The following is a 21,692-nucleotide window of genomic DNA, read 5'->3' as shown; positions in this document are numbered from 1 at the left end:
ATCAAGTTTTTAGGAGGATATTCGAAAAATAAATGTAGCTGTAAAAACCTTTCAATTGTTGCATCAAGTACTGATGATAGAATAGAAAGAGATGGAAAACAAAATGGACTTAATTCATTTAATTGAAATACAAATTCTTAATTGTCTTTAAGTTATTGGTTCACATACCTGTGTGTGTTCGTTTGTGCGCTTTGAGATGCGAACTCTTGGTGTAGACCTTATCACAAGCTGGGAATTCGCATCTGTGCACGCGACGCCTGGGATCGGTGGCGTGCGGGTGAGGGTGGTGACGTGGCACGTGACGGCGAACAGGCGCCGGACTCGGCGGCTCATCTGGACATCATCATACAATTTTATTATAAGCATGGCGTTTACATTGAACGATCATTATAATTAAATCATCTCTTATAAAAAAAAGTTAATAGGCGTAATTTTTTAGTATAAGTACGATGATTGTTAGACGATTGTTAGAGAGAGACGGAATTGCAAATTCATAAATGCATCTCATTCACATTTCTCATTTACATTACTATGTATTAATCTTAAAGCAAAGTCGCTTACCGCCTTCTGTCCCTACGCAACGATGCGGTTTTTTTAATAGATATAGTGATTCGAAAGGAAGGTTTTTGTGTAGAATATATGGATATATATAGTAAAGAAACGAGAAAAATCCGGGGCAGGTTTCAACTCGTCTCCGCGTCTCATTCATATATGAATATTATTGTATCAATATGATTACAAAAAATTGTATGTATACCTTTATTTACCTAATTTAATATCAAAATTAGCAGATTTAGAAATATTAATTAACGCCTTACTCATGCTTCGAGCGGTCTGTTGATGAGATCAGATAATCCACTCTGTAGCTTAGGAACTAAGAAGATTATAGATACATAGCAACAGACACAGCGGAGAGAAGTGGAGAAGGGAGTGGCGACTTTGGGGGATTTCACTTGTAACAATAGATATTTGTGTTTACTATACAACACCGGAATTAATTAATTATTACGAACTAGTGACGTACAAATATTTGCTTACTGACGTCTTATAACATATTTTATTTGTATTATGTGATTGTATTTGTTTGATGGAATAGATCATTAATATAAATTTACATAAGGTTTTCGATATATTTATATAAACATATGTATAGTCATTATAAAGGTATTTTTTTAAAAAAATAGAAATATAAAAGTTTATAAAAAAAAATTGTGATTACGCAACTCGTATCCATCGTAATTGACCACAGATAAAAGAAAATATGTTGTTTATTAGAAAAGAGTATTTTCTGTCGTACGATTATAGTATGCTATTTTTTTAAACGAAAACTATAATGCTATTGGCCAAATTGGATCATTTGCCTGAAATGTACACACCTAGTAGTTTTAAAATACGTTACGTAAACGTAATTCGATAGTGTTAAACTATTTTCCTTTGGCTTAATTTAGAGAGGCGATTTTTTTATTTATTTTTTGTTATTAAACATATTTTCGAAATTAAAGAAAAGATCATTCACGCATTTTTTTTTTCTATTAAATATCAAGGAGTCTCTCTATTAATCGATTTTACTCACTTCGATTAAAATAAATTTACTATAATTAATTATTAATCTAATAGACTCCGATCCGATTTACCCGACATATCATACATATAATAAAAACGTGGGCTTAAAACTTATTTACTTCCAGGCAGTATGTAAAACATACATATATAATTGTATTTAACTAAAATCCGTTCAAATTTAAGTTTTAGTGTTGTCAATTATAGTATACAAAGTACCTACCTTTGTTTTAATTTACTTGACTATATCTAGTATTATAAATTAGCTCGAGAAATATAACATATTCATTAAGCTAATAGGTACTTAAGGAAAGCACTTATAAGGGAAAGACCCTTTATTCTTTGTAATTATTGTTTCCGCTATTATTTGACGTGAAATGTTTGTGTGGATCAAATCTCGCCACCAGAATTTGATCACTTTCTTTTATGCTTTAAAGTTGAAATTTTAAACGTTAGTTCATTTTCGATGACAATGCATTTTATGGTTAGCGTGACCTGATTCGGAACCCTGGATTGGCTTCAGAACTTTTCAACCGTCGGCAGCATCGACACGCAATTTTAAATATGAAAGCTAGTTTTTTTAAAAAAATATTTTTTGTTATACATTCTGTTATGTTATTTTGTACGCCAAATCTAATATTTGTCTTGCACTGTCGTAGATGTAGTTACTGTTATTGTTATGTATTTTTAAATCGAGTTTTCTGTTAAATAGTTTTTTCGTTGTTGTTTATAATTCTCGACGGAACGGAAAATTATATACAATTTTTAGAACTTATGTTAAGAATTTAAGCTTGGCTCACCAATACTTTTGTGATTTATAATAAAGACGCAGCATAATAATCTTCATGTGACAAAAATGTAAATAGAAGTCCAAATGATCATACCAATATTATATATAGCACAAGGAAAACAGCAATACTTATTATTGTTGTGTTCCGATTTGAGTCAGTGAGCCAGTGTAATTACACGCTCGACGTGACGTAACGTCTTAGTTCTCAAAGTTGGGAGAGCATCGACATTGTTGTAAGGAATATTTCAAACAGGCCATATGGTTCTTTATACCATCTTGCACTATAATTACAAAAAAAAAAAAAGATCTTTCAAATTTGGAACTGCAGAGACTTAACATTTTATAAATCGAATGTCAAGCAAAAAATTCGATATTTTTTTTGTATCATACTTCTGTTTATGTCGTATTATCAAACTAATTATTGTACCTCTTGGTTCATCAGAATCGCTAGGCGGTTCGCTCTTCACTGCTGTGACTGTGAAGATTCTCGGTGACTGTGGAGATGGCGGTGTCGGAGGCGAAGATGTAGCTGACCTCGCCCATTCCTCTTCTTGCGCCGGCTCTCTGCGCTTCCCTCGGGGCTCCTCTCGGAGGTACCGCTCCATTTCGTAACATGTCTGTAAAAAAATAAGCCATATAAAGATATTTTTTTATTGTCGTTACAGCCTATTATGCAAATAATCAACCAGCACACACACTTTATATAGTCTTACTAATGCAATTTTACGACCAATTTATCAGATCATCGATATTTTAAACTTTATTTTTATATCGAGTTATTCGCATTTCGCTACAGATATTTTCAAGTGAACCGCTACATCCTAAGGGAAAAAATATAGAAAGTTTATATATTCGAAGCTCCGAGATCCGATACGGGTAATAAAAGATTTTTGTAGTGCATAAATATTCTTAGAAAGTTATTTGAATTTTTAAAAAGTTTAACGTACATTGAATTTTACAAATTTCATCCTTCTAGTGGATACACGCTGACATTCCCTAGATACAACAAAATATCTTCAAATAATTCAGATACATTTTAAATTCCAGTTTTAAAATATCTAAGCCGCATTCATTGTCATGTTAGACCGCAAAAAGCCTACTTATCTTTAATACTTTATTTAAATTATTAGGGCGTAAAAATTCTCATTGAAAACCGACGTTCTGATACTAAACTATATTATTCAACTTTCCAATGCGACAGCTATAACTACCTGACCTGTCGAAGCTATTAAAAAAATGCGTAGTCTTTTTTTCCTTTAATCAAACGATTATTTATAGTTACCTAATTATAAAACGTCACTCACTCACTTAGGCTCCGTTTAATGGTTTGGTAATTGAGCAATCAGCTAATTACTGATCAACCTAAAATTTGCTTCCGAGAAACTTGTAGAACGTCAGTTTAAACGTTTACTTTAAATTTCTAATATAATAATAAAAGTCTCGTATCTCCTTACAGATTTATAGTAAAATTAAAAGCATGTTTAATACTACACGCTGTGCTTTTTATGTAACCCGATGATAATTAATGTGTTACAAGATATACGCAATAAAACTTTCAAAACCGTTCGTTATAGTGCAATCCGAGTGAAGTGAGCTCGTATGCGATAAATTCATGCTAGTTTCCGCAGCAACATCACCTACGTGTGAGAAAATGGAGAATATAGGCACTATTTTCCCCTTTTCTGTACCCTTGACAATTTTTGCAAAATTCAATTTCAACTATATAGGATTTTAAACTAACATGGTTATTTTTATTATTAAAGTTATTAATTTCGGGATATTTCTTCAATTTTAACTTCAATTTCAACTTATCGTAAGTCGTAACTAGTTAATACTTGAAATAGTGACAGGCCATCTCAGTTTAGCTCTTATAATGTTACTAAGGATAAAAACAAATGCGATGATTCAATACATAGAGACAATTTTTTTTTTATGGTATAGGTTGGCGGACGAGCATATGAGCCACCTGATGGTAAGTGGTCACCATCACCCATAAACAATGTAGCTGTAAGAAATATTAACTATTCCTTACATAGTCAATGTGCCACCAACCTTGGGAACTAAGATGTTATGTCCCTTGTGCCTGTAGTTACACTGGCTCACTCACCCTTCAAACCGGATCACAACCATACTTAGTACTGTTATTTGGCGGTAGAATAACTGATGTGTGGTTGGTACCTATCCAGACGGGATTGCACAAAGCCCTACCACCAAGTAACACTGTTGTTAATTTGTTTTAAATGCATTATAGAATAATTTACGAGTATGTTATATTGGCCTAACCAGCCGCACAGTCATTGCCTGAATAAATTTATGTAGGCCCAGAGATGGGATCTTTCCATGTTGCCTCATACCCAAACATAACAAACACGTTTTAAATTACCGAGAAAATCGGTCATTAGTATATAAATCCGATCTAAGTACAATTGAAGGAAACAAATTTATTTTTATTGTATTTATATATTATTTTTGTATAAATAACAATTTTATATAATTAACGAACGATATAAGACATTGATAAGAATCATTATTTACCCTGTGTAGGTTTAAAGAAAACCCGCGGGCTTCAAGCACAGATTTGCCAGCGCTTCTAATTTCCTACATATCGAATCAAAAAAGAGCCTACATCTTTCATAACGGCCGGCAACGCATATACAAGCACTCCGTTATTGCAGATGTCTATGGGCGGTACGCACTTTCCATCATGTAATCCTACTGCCAGTTTAAAATCTATATCATAAAAATACTGTGATTGTAACTTATCGTGCTTTGTGAAGGAAAACTTCGGAAATCTTATTAGTATGTGGGATGAAATTATGTATTACATCATAATTTTATAAATACATTGAGACAACAATATATTCCATATATTTGAGCAATTGAAACGAGTTAGATGAGATGTTTTAAGAAAATATGAAAGCACTTTGTATAAAATAGCCGATCTATATAAATCATAAAAAATGAAGGTGAAAGAGGATTTCGAGGAGGCACTTAAGTTAGCTTTGTTTCAATAGTTGAAGATTACTCGATTTAATATCGAGTTATCTTTTATATCGATTTTATATTTTCTTCACTACAAAAAGATTATTTCACAACTTGTATAAATAATTCTAATAAACAAAATTGCATACACATTAAGTGTGCCCTTAGACATTTTATAATCCTATTATTTAGAGCTAATGTTCTCTAGAAAATCATATTTTAATTCTGAAATTTAATGTATTATTTAATTTTATTTATTTAGTTGGGAAGTCAAAGTCCTTTTTATATGATTAGGCATGACTAATGAAACAAGGAATATCCTCTGTGTTGTACCAGCAAATGCATGAATTGACTTGTAATTAAAAATACAAATTGATTTTGGAATCCCAATGCATAAAAAATTCTAAAGTCGAACTTAATAAAATTGTATCGAACAGCAAGTTATAAGGTTTACACTTTCCTTGTTTTATGTACTGGCGGTCACAGCGGCGGTTTATACCTGCAGTTTTATACATTAAACACTTAAATATATTATATTTCGTAATGCAAATCAACGACAAAATAATTTTAATTTGTTTCATATTATTAATGTGCGAATTCGGGAATTATTCACTTATTTAATGAATAAATGTAACTTGATATTATTAATGATAATACACCAAATATAACGGCTTATTATACAATTCCACTCATGACGATTAATTCGTTGATTTCGGAAAACATTTTTGTAATCATTTTAGCCACACTCATCATATAATCTAGGTATTAAACGTTTACATAATTCTTCACTTCATTCGAAAACATACAATAATGGATTAACAAGAGCATTTGAATACAATTATTTGGTAATAAAACGAATAGATTTTCGTTAATTAAATATAAAATTGTGGACAATTAGAGCGCTAATGTAAGCCGCGTTTCATATAACCTAATAAGGTAAAATAAACTGATAATAATCAGTTACCTACTCAATTGTTTTCCCGGACAGATGTACGGGGGTATAATTACAGAGACAAGAGTATAAAACAGTAACTACAAATTGTTTTTTACTAGTAATTACCCGCAGCTTCGTTCGCATTTTAGGGTTCTAGGAGTTCAAGCTTAATACCAAATTTCATCAAATTCGGTTCAGCGGTTGAAAGAGCGACAGACAGACAGATAGAGTTACATTCACATTTGTAATTTTAATATAGATAAAGTTAAGAGCGTAGACACAAATCAGAACTAAATAAAATCAACGATTATCTGAATTTCTATGACATTTAATTTAATGAAAAATTGAAATATTAATACTAACTTCATCAAAATAAGAATGTTCTTTACTACCAAGTATCAAATAAAATTATAAATATAAAGTAATTGAATTTCCATTATATTTGTTAAAAAAAAAACAAAGAATATAATGACGATTTTAGCGGATGATAGTTGTTTTATTATACAAAAATATAAAAGAGAACGAGAAACAATACAGAACAGAATGTGTCCTATAGTATTATAGATAGTAAGTTATGCCCGATATACGTTGCCTCTGCAATTTTATTGTAAACAATTTTTCGATACAACTCGCGCGTCACCTATTGTACGTTGATGATTATGCCAGGAACCTTCACGCAAGTATGAACAACAACTGTACAAAGTTTCAAGTCAATCAAATGAATGGTACAGGAATATATACGGCACAGCAAACATTCATTCATTTATACATGCATATGTAATCCGTAATATTAATAAATATTTAATTTCAAATAGATAGGCTGACTGGCAAACCTACATACCTAAGACCTACTGACTAATCTTGACCAATATGTATACCGACTTTGTCTTATTAATTATACTGGATCACTATAAATTCATAAAAGGAATACAACACTAGTAAGAAAATATTTTTGTATGACGATATTATAAGTGGGTAGTTCCTAGCGACCAGCTTTGACAAAGCCTTATTACCAAGCAAGTATATATGAATTCAATGATTAACTAATTAAAACTCACTGTAAAGTTCTTTTATAGTATTAATATTTTAACGTTCATAAAAAACATTCCGTAACAAATATCTACACTCATTAAATACATGACATGACATAACAATACCCATGCCTTCAACAAATATAAAAAAAAAAAACACTTATTCAAATACTACGTGAATCTCACTCACGGAATAAAACCTTCAAGCAAAGGACGCTATATATTCACCCATATTTAAAAGTCACGGGTGAGTATCGCACAAATAGGAGTAGTCAGTTTTCAATTCGATAAATGGGCGTCGACTCTTTCGGACTGAAATAAAAACTCCGCGTCGTGAACATTTTTTTTTTCGTTCTATTTTCAAAAACTAAGAGACAGAAGCTCTAACGCTATTTCAAAGTAGGTAGTGACGAAGCCATTTTTGTGTACGGAGGATATTTAAGGCTGGGCAGCAGTTATATAGCAAGCCATAACAGCCGTTTATAGCTACAACAAAACGATATTATGAGATTGACTATTAATGAAATACCTTCAATGATTTTAAATAGAAATGTTCCACTGGGTTTGGATCATATTCCACCATTTATTTTTTCAAGAATTAAAATATAGACAAAAATAATTACATGAAATTAGTGCTCGTCAGAATTGAACCCGCAATTTTCATTAAGATTCACGTGTGCTAACCATTGGATCGTCGAGGCTAAACAATAGCGAATATAATAATATAGGTTCAACAAGAATAACGGTAAGACCAATTTCCCGAAGCTAAACCCATAAAAATATCCTTGCCTTAAAGCGTACTTCTTGATACTTATTATAGTTACGTTATCATATCAGAAATTGATAGCGGAACGATATCTAAAAATATAATTTAATCCCAAGTCTGCTGTAGTAATCCTACATCTTTTCATACATTTATTAATATCGAGTTCTTATTATATCGGTATTATAAGATGCATCGAGTAATGAAAATTTCTAAAAATATATATATTGCAGAATCGAATGGATTAGCTTTTCTATTAAAAAACGGTTCCATTATTCAATATTTACCTGCCGTTTACGAGAAAAATTGACATTGTGCAACCAAAATTATTTCCGTTTTATTTAATTAGATTAAATTTATTTGTTTTCAATACCTTATTAAATTAAAAAGCATCGTATAAGACAATTTAATATCAGGTCAAATTATACAAACGCATATAGACACAAATAAAATTGCTAAAAGTATTAACACTCTTAAAGACAATGATTTATTTTTATTATTGTTTTATTTATTTATAGCATGTTGAGTGACTTTATATGTGCGACAACCATATATTTAAAATTGAATTGTCACAGAATGTGTTCATTTGCGAGCTAGGCTAGCATTGCGGTGAAACTTTTTTCTTTGTATGTTTGTCTTTGACTGTTATTGTTTTATGCAGACTCTTATTCTACCCATACAAACACATGTGGTGGGTATCCATACAAGCTAGTTACTTAACACATTGAACATAACAAATTCAACTCAATTTGAAACGTATAATCTCAATGTTCTTATTTTATCGATATATTTCAAGCAAATCAAATCATTTTAATATTGGAATAAGAAAAGGTGATACCTAGCATTCGATTGCGATGTTTCTTTAAATTGTTTGTAAGCAATTCATTATCGGCAACGTCTTCGCCGCCTATTGTAACTCGAGGTACAGTGTCGTTCATGAAAAGTACAAAGTTTCAACTTAATCGGATCGGAACGATTCGAGACAGAATAGGAATAAAAGCAAGCGTTCTTTTTTTATTTATATAAGATACAAGTGTAGTTGAAGAAGAAATTTATGTTTGTGAGTTTCAAGTATTTGAATGTTAAATAAGACAGCCAGCGAATGTTTCACTACTAAGCGAGAGCCAGGAAGTTTCCACGCAGAAGTCATAAGGTGCTTATATCAGATTTTCTGGCATAGTAGGTTTTTTAAAAAATCTGCCGTTTTATGTAGATTTCTTCGTATAGAAATATATGTATATAAAATTCATAATATTAACATAAAGTTTTATAAATTCAATTTATTATTTCTTTTTTTTCTTCACTGGAACGGAATAGCAATTCAAAAGGCTATTCTTGCTGCCATTCCATGGGTTTGTACATTAACTTATTTTGTACATATTAAGTAAATAATTATTTTGCAAAAAAAATATTTTACGTCATAAAAGAACAATATTCATTGTCATTCCACTTATTTATTGATAGCAGAGACGAGACGAAAATAAAGGTACCTTTGCTTCACTTTCATAGTCGAATCGGAGAACATTTCGACACGAATAGAAATAGAGCTTCCGAAACATGGTAGTGTACTATTTGTATAATTGCGCACCAATTCTGGGCGAGAATAACTTCACAGAAAAATAAAAAAGGTTTTTAGTGGTGAACCATAAACCCTGAGACTAAAAACCCTAAAAATTTCTACTAAACTGACGAGGCTATTTATTATCAATATTATCATTTACGTATGCCTTTGAGGTTTTATAGGCAAAATTACACATTGTTTTTGAACATTCAACACATTATATTTTAAATAATAAAAGTTTTCTTGTTATTGTAAATATATTACAAATATTTTTTTAAATATCAATAGGTGTAACATATAAATAATTATGTGCGGGTATAATAATTTAAAGGTAACAATAATAAATTCCAAATCATTTATTTCCCCGTGAATTTCAACGACCTTTAAAATTGCCAATAAATTGAAATATTATGATAATTATATCAATCTCTCAGAATACATTAATAGAAATTTAAAACAATCATATATTTTCCATAGAAACGGTAGGTACAAAGTGGTATCCAACTATACAAGTTGATAAAAACTCTTGTGGTACAATAAAGCTCATTGTATCACGTTTAAGGAAGAGTTTTTTTTTCTATTCAACTTAGAATATAATCGTGTATAATATTTGAATGTAGAATAGCAGTCACTATAACTCAGTGGAACCCACGTTTTACTATAAAGGTCAACGCTCGCTGTCAAGGCTAGAACGAAGGTACAGGGCACAATGCCTCTCTAAACTTAACGGTGCATTGGGCAGTTAAGAACAAATTCGAGTTTATCTTTAATCAACCCTTCATCTTTATCTCGAAAAAAATAAGATTTATAATCGTTTGAACGTAACAGGGTGAATAGCTCTCCGTCGTGCACGAGATATTATTTATAATTTTGTTCTAGAACACTAAATTAATGTTTCCCATAATATTAAACAATTGATACAGTGTTATATATTTTTAAGTCCTCTTTTTGGAATACTATATATTGATTAAACGCCACTCTTTTTTTAGCTTGATTTATTCCATACACACATACAACCTATGTATGTGTGTGTATGGAATAAATTGATATATATATACTCTAGTCCAACCATTAAAGGAAAAAGGCGAAATAAACAACATGTGACAGCAAATTGGCGCGATATCATTGGTCGAAATCCTATCTATAATATTCAACACGAATTTGCAAAAAAAAATGGCATTATGAACGTCGACGAAACTGCTATCGGAGTTTTGGAAATAAATTTAAAGTAGAAATAATTAGTTAAATGTAGTAGTGTTTTATAACATTACATGAAATACGTAAATCTAAGGTTTCTTTAACTTTTTTCCTACTTCACTTTGGACATAAATGTGTACAAGTGTAGGTAGGGTGGTGATTATTTTTCTATTGAATCCGTTGAGACTTGAGAACATGATAATGACTCCAAATCAATTTCATCAGATTAGTAGCGTATCTAATCGTAACCGGTTTTCAATTCGACAATTTACAATATTCCTAGTAAAGACTGTATTCGAAAATAACGGATTCTTTACGGTGTAGACGAGTTGCAATCGGAAGTTTGCGCTATATATATTTTCATAGTTTTGCGGATGAAACAAAAATATCACATGACGTACGCACTTAGGATAATTTAAAAGTTTAGTACAATGACAAACAACAGCGCTCGTTATTACGTGGGACGTATCCAAATATTTCTTTCATTGTGTCATGTCAATTTTATTAAACCTGATCCAATTTAATACCTACTTACATCCCATCAACGCATGAACTTAGGTAACAAAGTTAGTTATATTCTATACACTGTATTTATTTACACCGGCAAGTATAAAAATAGCGTTCGTTTTCTATTAAAAATCTCTCAACAGATATTATGATATCTTTAAAGTTTACGTTTAATGAAAATGTTACGTTATTAGCAACTATTTATTTTAAATGATGCTTCGTTTAGTATCCGCTATCAAAAGACTAATAAAAAAAACTGGTTTGAACTATATTTACATTAATAAATAAGCTGGGAGCTCTAGCATTTTGTATTCATTTTAAAATCGTCGATGATACAAGTGAAGTTGATTCACACGGAAAGTGATAGTTCTAGTTACGACTATTGCCGTTTCGCTCCCACCCGTGTGTTTGTATCGTGCTGTTTCGGTGTTAAGTGTCATGATCAAATGAAGAACAAAACTATTTAACTATACATTTTCCTTAATTAATGATATATTAAAGGAATAATGCGATCGAATTTATATCTCTCATTCGAACTTTCTTTATATTATGAAACGATATAACATAGCTTTTTATTTTAACTAACAAGTTACAAGGCACTATTATTATAGAAAACGTTAAATGATAAATATTACTTAACCATTACATCTAATAGCAGTTTGTAATATTGTCAGTATATTTGCAAGTAAACGAATTCAAGTTAATATTTTATAATATTTAGCCGTTTATTTACCAAACATATTAAACAGTCGCCCGCAAGCGGTAATTTGTTGATGTCATTCGCAAAAAATAAAATACCACGATAAAAAGCAGAAACATTTGAAATGCATACACAGTCGCCGATTCTTATAAAGTAAGTGTTGCCAGTTACAAAATCGCATAGCAATATATTGAGCGTTAAAGTAAACAACGTTCGAAAGGAGTTCGCAATGCAATTTGGGCTTTGTATTTACAAGATGGCAAATTAATAATGCGACATATATATAAAAACATAAGGCTACACCAGCATAAAACATGTATGAACAATTTAATTCATTTTTAACATAAGCATTGGTCTTAGCTTAATGTATATACGAATACTGGGACCAAACTAGTTCCCTGTCGTAAAATATTAACTTGCAAGTTGCGACCCTTTTTTATTCCCATGAACGATTATAGCTGCGTATTTATCGTAAAACCGCAATTCCCAGATACACGGGTCACACATGGTCACCCTACATAGCGTCTTGCGCTGCGCGTGAGTGACTTTCACAACGCCTTTCGAAGTTTCTCGCACTTTTCCACGCTAAAGGAAAATGCATTGTCCCATTTGTAATATTATTTAAAATATATATATAGGAGTAGCATGACCGAACCCGTTTTTAAAAAACATGACGTCAGCATAGACGACGTCACGAGTATCAGGGTTTCGATCTTTATCCATCCTCGGAGATTTGAAATTAAACTCAGGGAATATTCTTCTCTGATTTATTCCAATATGAGGCGGTCCAATCGCTCCGACGGCTCGACCAAGCCTGTCGATACCGGCGGGCGCTTGATCTTTTATAACAAAAATAGGTGGGTAGAATTATTCACTCAAAATAACAGCTGTTTACCAACACTAAAAAATTTCAGACTAATTTAACATTTCAAAATTCACTAAAAATTATTAATTTCACAATCAATCAGTTTTAAACTATTAAAATAATCATTTCTGGACACGTGTTTTTCTTAAATTCGTGGTTTCGCGCCGACATATAATATATAAAGGATTTTATTAAATAAAGTAGTTTTATTGTTATTTAAAAGTAGTTTTCTTCTATTCTACACACTTGTAAGTTCACAATTAGCGTTAATTCGTTCGGTGGCTGCGTGATATGCTTGTTCATGACCCTCATTTCGTTATTCAAAGAACAAACAATGGGCAATAGATCTTCACAAAAAATCTTTTCAGAGATTTCACCGCTGTTAAGCGTCATCGTTTTTATTACTTTAACAGTTCTAAAAGAATTCATGTCACGACTATAAAGCCACTTCGAAATCGCCAGCTATTGCAAGCTTTTTTTAGATTCGTATTGTTTAGATAAAACAATTGCTTCTAAACATTTACCTACTTAACAAGAAACTGTACATTTTCGTCTTTATATTATTTAGTTAGTTCGTGTTTAGATATATTCACTGTTTATATACACACACTATTATTTGACACATATATTTACTGGCTATCGATTCACTTTTTGTACTTTTAAGGAAACGTATGTCATATTTAAAGTTAAATCAAAATAGCTTTAGACTTCCAATCAAGATACTTTAAGTAATTAATGCGATAGTTTGCAATTGATAAAATTTAAAAGTAAGAAACTTCAGTCAGTAATTAAATAATGAATCTAATATACATTTAACCAGTTTTTGTTTGATATATTGAAAAATATTTTCGCTTGTCAAATAAAATATTTTCTTTATTAAATGAATACGTGAATATTCGTCCATATTAAATAACATCAAAGAGTGATATTCCCAAATTAAATTTCGATATCAATTAGTAACTACGTTATAGGACGTAGTTTGTTTGAACAGTAATTATTTTACGTTTCACCGTCATTTGTGATGAAATATAATCCGTTCTTTTTCATATGGAAACAAAAACTACTCTTGTATACTTTATTAATATTTAATAAACAATTAATTTCTATGTAAATCATTCTTATATGCGTAAAGGTTTTATGAAATGATTCAAATATATGACTTTGTTAACATTCCATCCCGATTATTATGTTTAAATGCATATTTTTTTTTTCTATAAAACGTATAATGTATGTTGATATCGTATAGCGACGTTTTGTTGCTATAGTATTGTAAAGGGTAATAATAAAAAAATGTGTTACGTCACACCGACGGGCCAACTTCATTCTATTATGGTATTTCTGTCGGTGAGTCATCAACGATGCCGGTTCGTGGTCTCTCTCGTAGGGTTTTCACTACAAAGTTTAAGCATATCTTATGTATAAAACAAATTGAGGTAAATATTCTTCATTATAGCAATGTTTTGCTGGCAATTTTAATATAATTTATATGATCTTATATATATTTGTAGAATTTCCATTGTTATTGTTGGATGCAACGACCTCGAATGAATGCTTGTGAATAATCAGGATAATGACATTTTAAATATATCAAGAAGACTTTTTTTATTATTGTTTTAAAAAAATACTTACTATTTTTAGTCAAATAATACAAGAAAATGATTAATGAATCGGATTATACTTTTAAATTTAGAATCGAAAAATCTAGAAAGCATAATTTTTTTTATTTCAATTGGCAGTCGATAACCCTAAAGTTCGGCACAACGGTCACAGCCACAGCGGTTGAGTGATAATACACGCAACATTTTGAAATGAGGACCCCTCACACGTTTACACACGACGCTCGTACCTACTCAAATTCGTGTTTTAATACTTTAAAATGTTATTATTTCATCGAAACATTGGATACTTGACACATGCAAAATATAAATTTAACCAATTATTATCCATAGCAATATCATACAATGCGAAAGTAATGTCTCTTTCGCTTTCACGCCAAGACTACTGGATTAAAATGAAATTTGGTACACAAATAGTTTAGAGCCTGGGGAAAGGGTGTTGTAAGCAATGTAATATTTCAAGTTAATTTGTAAAAATATTCATACTCTACGCGAGCAAAACCACTGGTAACAGTAGCTAGTATACTAAAATAAAGCACAATCTTATAAAGTTTGGTCAAGATGCGTTAAGTTGCATACATATTGGTATGTTTTGTATGAGACTTTATAAAACAGATTGGTTTCGAGATCACGACTTAAACTTGAAAGAAACAAGTCGAACGCTAACAGATTTTACACAGGTACGCTCCGTTCGTCCGTCGTCGCCTTTACAGTGTATTCCTTCGAAACACACTTACGGTCTCAGACAGACAAGGCCGGTGCATTTCGTGTGATAAAAACCACAGCTAGCACGGCCTTATACATTTAACGATTTCACGTACATAAATGCATATTCGAATTAGTCATACACGAACTTGATTGCAAAATACATGTATATTTTAAGACTGACATTGTTGATACGTTCACAGTGTGCATGTAAATATGTTAGTCACTGTATAACCTATGTATGTATGTATTGTATGTAGTGAGCATTGTAAAAATACAGATAATATGACGTTGGAATTGAGATAAAAAACGTGTTTAACTTTAAGACCTTATTTTGAATCAGAGTTACTAAAATTCTGTGGCCTGCTACTAAACGAGCCACACTTAAACATTTTTGAGTCGAATATCGACCACATTTTCCAAATCAAATAAAATATAATACATTTATTTGTGCCGAAACCGCATATTAAGCTTAACGTAACCAAAACTATTACCCAAAACCCATAATTTATATAAACCACAAACATTGTTCAGCTTTCTGTTTCATGTTTCTATTCCAATTGACAAAAATAAACGTTATTTATATGACGATAAGCCCTTTTAGTATCACGTCACCGAATTAAGAATCACGACAAAGATATAGGTAAACATAATCCGCAAGTAATTATGGAAGTAAGCTCACGCAGATCAGCGATATTAAATCCATTACTCAAAAAATATCACATTTCGTAATCAGGAAACACGCAACCTTTTGATTTATAAACAGGCATCGTGCCAAAACACGAGTTACGAGCTAGTTTGTTTTTCAAATCCGCTGTCATTTAAGAAGATAAAAAAAAAATGGAATGATAAGTGACCTCATTTAAATTTAGAACTATTGATTTTTTTTTAATATAAAAAAGGACGAAGATTTATAAATGAGGTAATTTGATAATCTCTAAATTCACTCCACCTCATCAGCGTAAATAATATTAAAAGAAGTTTTCGCTGTCGTTTTTTTAAAAGGTTCGAAATTGACTTTCCGTTTTAACCTTGCCCTAGAAATCTTGATAGAAGATAATTTTGTTACCGCTCTACGAACCTTAAACACTAAATGATTGATTTTTTATAAAGTAAAGTAAAGTATAGAAACAGCCTGTACATTTCCCACTGCTGAGATAAGGCCTCCTCTTCTATTAAGGTGAGGGTTTGGAACATAATCCACTACGCTGTTCCAATGCGCGTTGGTGGAATGCATGTGTGGCAGAATTTCTATGAAATTTGTCACATGCAGGTTTCCTCACGATGTTACCTTCACCGCTGAGCACGAGATGAATTATAAAGACAAATTAAGCACATGAATCAGCGGTGCTTGCCTGGGTTTGAAGCCGCAATCATCGGTTAAGATGCACGCCTTCTAACCCCTGGGCCATCTCGACTCACGTGTTTCTTTATAAGCTTATGCAATATTTTGTTTGATTTAGTTTTAATATGTCAGCTTGCATATCCCAAGATAGAACACACAGCTTAATTACTAAGGTCAGTAGCTATACTCGTTAAGTGTGTTTATTTTATTTGATTAAAGCTAATATTAACAATACGACCGTATACAAGTCTGACTCCGTATTGATAAATAAACAATTACTCTAGCATCAAGAAGCAATGGCTACTTCGTACTGTTTGATTTCCAATTTAAACTGTAGGTGTTGCCTGTAATACTTACTAACTTTAAATAAGAGGTATCATATTAAATTCTATGATTCGTGAAGCAATATAAGGAACGCTTAACATTTCTGATGTGACGCTGATAGTGACCAGTTAGCGTGAAACATCCCAGTATACGGTTGTTTTATCTATTATCAAAAAAAGATACGTTTCATACAATCATTTATTATAAATCGAATATTCATATTGATTATTGTTGAAAAACCTTTGAAATATACTAGAGACACTTATCATATAGAACTATAAACGTTATCAATGAATAATTAGCTCTATCTGATATGGACCACAGTATTCTCCACTGAGGCATAACAACCCACGTCTGTTCAGACTTCGTTAAATTTTCCGGCATCGTTGCTCGCTGATCTAAAAATAATTCGATGGAGATCCGACGGACTGGCAAGAAGTGTTGATTTTGCATATTATGTTCTCTATATAACTATACACTACACATAAGAACAAATCTTGTGTTGCCTTGATTTAGTAACGATATGTGGAAAAGATTATTTAGTTCATTGAAATTATTTCAATCGAAGGACTCAGTATATTTTTTTGTAAACATATTTAAATTCGAATTAGACGCCTGATGTTTCATTATAATCCATATTAAAAATGTTAAGATGTACTCTCTACAATCAAGATTGTTGGAAAGATTTGTCTCATCGTAGTAGACTATCTCGATAGAAGACTACTTTACTTAAGAAGTATGTAGTTGATTTACTTATACGTAGTTATTATCGAACGATGTATCGTGATGAACAAAACGTTTTCTTTTTAATATTTAATAAGTATTCTGTTCATTATCGCAAATATTTTATTTGTTATGATGATATCATTGCAAAATTTTAACAAAATGCGTGATTGGAATTAGCACCAAACTTTCTCAGAGGCAGATGTGACCTTAGCACAACAGTAAGACGTTTTAGTTATATCACTACATACTTACATGGATTAGTATTAACTTAAAGAAATTTGGTAACACTTCCCGTATCTTCGAATGCATCGTACGCACACAGTATTATAAACTTTGTATGAACCCTTAAATCCTGTATTTTCAGTTATTTGCAAATCCGCTGCAAAGGATTCCACACAATAGCACTCGATGTTTTCCATTACTATGAAATATTCGCGAAGTATTGTTACCGAACCAGACCTACGACTCGTAGAATCTTACACAATGGTTCATTTTCTATGTTATTTCCATTTGATTAATACAAAGTATTTCAAGTCTTAAATGGGAACATGATTTATGTTATCACGAAAAATATCGTTAATTGTTTGAAAGGCTATTCCATAATATATAATCATAGCTCGTTCAGTTATTTTATTTAATGAGTTTATTACAGAACATTTATCGATGAAGATATCTTTTAGGAGAATGGAATACAGGAAAGATTCTTATCAATTAACTTATTCTATTCATATTACGAAACAGACTTAAGTTGATAACGTGACGTTTAAATACTAATATTACATTCTAAATAAACATAAGAAATTTGTTTACTGTTTGTGTTTTGTGTGTTAATTTAAATAACAAAAACATGTTGAACTAAACGAGTCAATTTGTATAAAGATTTAATTGATGGTTAGGTTATACGTGGTATGTCAATGCGGACGGATATTTGCAATAATTGACCCGTTTACAGATCATTTCAAAGTGTTTGTGTGAACAATTATACTATCCCAACACATACCATTCCCGGATTGCATTTGGCGTTCACAGCCTTTTGTGGGCGATCGTATTCATTCCGCTACTCCCAGGAATTTCCCTGTTTAAACAACGGGAATAGGAGTACGGGAGTCTGTTTCAAACAAACGATTAAGCAAACTGCAGACGAAATCGTTCAGTCAAACCTATACGCGATTGCATTTTTAATTTTAAACGGACATTTTGAATGATTCTGCGTATTTGAATTACAGCTGGTGATTCATCTATCTTAATTATCTTCTGGTATATTCTCGAAACATTAAAACACCTTAAAAACGTTCTTAGTTAAATAAATTTAATATTATAAACAAATGATTGTATGAAACGTATCTGTTTTTGATAATTGATAAAAAACAACAGTATACTGAATGGGATGTTTCAAGCTGGTCACTATCAGCCCACGTCACATCATAATGTTAAGCGTTCCTTATATTGCTTCGCGAATCATGGATTTTAAGATGATACCTCTTATTTAAAGTTAGTAAGTATTACAGGCAATTAAATATAATTTAACTAAGAACGTTTTTTACAATTTTGCATTTTCGTACATAGCTTTGTGTTTCATATAGTATTGCTATACTTTATGAAATTCAAATTAACAATCGAAGCAAAATATTACCCCGTAACACTGGTCATAACTTATTGATGGAAACGTACCTATTTACCAGACTTATAAGAAAAAATAAACAAAAAATACAAGAGAGAACTAAAATAATAAGTACACGTGTACTTACCGTCAAACCGCATTAGAGCGACGAGGTTGAATAAGGCGGATAATACACTGCGACGCGCCACGCGACAGACATGGGGCTGCGTTTTTAACGTTGACCGTTAAGTACTTTTGTATATAAAATACGCACTGAACCACACTAACAACGTCTCACAAAGAAACGCGCGGCATAAACAATATCGCGAGCCGCGGCGTGTGCTTTACCTCGCGGGTTTTTTTAGTCAGGGCATATCTATGTGTCTTGTTGTGGAAAGATTCATTTAGCTAGTGTTAAAAATAAAAACATGAAAATTACCTTTTATTTCAGCAATGGCTAATTAAAGGACGCGATTCTCAGTAAGTATTTTATATTTTCCAAAATATTTATAAGTCTCATAAATTGTCCGTTTATTGATTTCAGTTCCAAATAGTATATAGAATATCTTCTAAGAACATGATGTTTAGTAGTCTGGTTATACAAAAGTTAAATTGATAAAATCACTAAGGCGCGGCGTTCAGAATGTATGGATGATTTTTAAAAGAAACTTTCTGTACTTTAATCAAGAGCAATGTTTGTTTGAAAATAAACTTCACTTAACGCAGAATCGGCGTGTACTGAATATTGAGAAAATCGGACGGCTGACACGTCGATAGCGCGCGGGGAGTCAACACGTCGCGATCTGTCGCCTAGCACGTCACAGTGTGTTATGCGCCTGAGCGCCAAGCGGTTTCAAGAGAATTTGTCATCTCTGTCCAACATGAGACATTTACTGGTTCTTACTTTACATTACTTTTATATTTGAAATGGCTCTATTCGCTATGTTCTGACAAAATGATTTTGAAATGTAGCAACGACTAAGGTACTAATGTACATTTTCAATTCAGAATATTTTTTTGATCGATATTGACCATGAGAGATGAAATATGGCACGAGGAACCTTCGAAATTTAAATTGTATTTTTTGTATATTAAAGTTAAGTACTAACTAATACGGGATTTTCCATAATTTTTGCAAAATGTTACTTTTGCAAATCAATCGAATCGGCTCGGTTAGCTAGTCACTTTAAAAGTATACTAAAACTGAAACTTAGGCTATATATAACAAATGCAATAAATAATAATACAGGAACTTGTAACCTGTTCCATTGCGGAATATTCACCATCCGGCCATCTCGGGTCATAATTATATATATACAACCCTAAGCGATAATAGGTACTTGGTACTAGTTTAGTGTGAACTAAGAGTAGATTGAGTTTATTGGACGAATGTTACAACCAACTTGCTAAATTTCAATCAATCCAATAACTATTACGCCAGCTTCACAAGGCACGGCGACCGCGTCGTGACCGAGTTCATACATTATTACTGTAGAGGCACTGTGAGCATGTGAAAAGGCACTTATTTATTAATATATTTTAAATTTTAATATATTATATATAATAAATGGGCTGCGTAATTTTAATTTTAATTAAATACTGCGAATGGAAGGATGTATTAACATTGTGAAGTTAAAATGTTGGTATTATGTTATTAATAACATTTCAATTTACGCTCTTTTATCTATTTTATGGTACAGCAGTTATTTCAAAATAAAGCTACTTGGTATTAAGACCTCCGTGGTCGACTAGTGTGCACACTGCTTTTTATGGGCACGCCTCTCCGAGGTCCCGGGTTCAATTCCCAGCCGAGTCTATGTAGAAAAAGTTCATTAGTTTTCTATGTTGTGATAGGTCTGGGTGTTTGTGCCAGGTACCGTCGTTACTTTTGAATTTTCATAAAACAAGTGCTTTAGCTACTTACGTTGGGATCAGAGTAATGTATGCGATGTAGTTATTATTTTCCGAGATTTTAGCTCTAGTCACTGTCTAGTCACATACATCGTCACTCGAACAATCGATCTAATGCACTTTTACTTGTGTTAGTGACAAACATACTAACAAACATACTTTCGGCCTAATAATAGAACTCCCTATTTCCTTATATACACACACTCACTAATGTATGCATGTGTGTTACATTGTATTCATTATCCCAGAGGAAGCGGACTTCGAGTGAGAATATTTGCTAATTGCTTGTTTCTTCTTATTAACTTTTTTGAATAACTAAGGTACTCCGCGCATGCGTTCATTATTAGTAGTTATTCAGTGGCCAGAGTATGTTCTATGTTTGTTCGTTATCTAGTTTATGAGTCATGCGTTATTCATCGACCTCTCTAATGTATTAAGGTAAACATCCAGCAGCCGCGCTATACTTGTTAAAATTTAATTAAAATTTTGAAAACCATTCCGATTCCGATATTAATAAAAAATAAATTAAATCTCCTATGACAACAATAACATTATTATAATGCTATGAAAATTTA

The 21,692-nt window shown here is 31.8% G+C and overlaps 1 protein-coding gene across 3 annotated transcripts in view; it reads right to left on the bottom strand.

The window, feature by feature from the left end:
• LOC124543430 (Krueppel-like factor luna) overlaps positions 1 to 21,692 on the bottom strand; it is a 77,281-nt gene that overhangs the window by 7,073 nt on the left and 48,516 nt on the right. For 2 of the 3 annotated variants that reach the window (XM_047121653.1, XM_047121654.1), the window contains 2 exons: positions 2,778 to 2,967; positions 169 to 333 (listed from right to left, as the gene is read on the bottom strand). In XM_047121653.1, coding sequence (XP_046977609.1) covers positions 169 to 333; positions 2,778 to 2,967 — 355 coding nt within the window. Of the gene's footprint in view, positions 1 to 168; positions 334 to 2,777; positions 2,968 to 19,354; positions 19,508 to 21,692 lie in introns of those variants that run through there. The other variant, XM_047121655.1, reaches the window with a different exon arrangement.

The sequence above is a fragment of the Vanessa cardui genome, chromosome Z (assembly GCF_905220365.1).
Source record: "Vanessa cardui chromosome Z, ilVanCard2.1, whole genome shotgun sequence".
NCBI lineage: Eukaryota > Metazoa > Arthropoda > Insecta > Lepidoptera > Nymphalidae > Vanessa > Vanessa cardui.
This window is presented reverse-complemented; position numbering and strand designations above follow the sequence as displayed.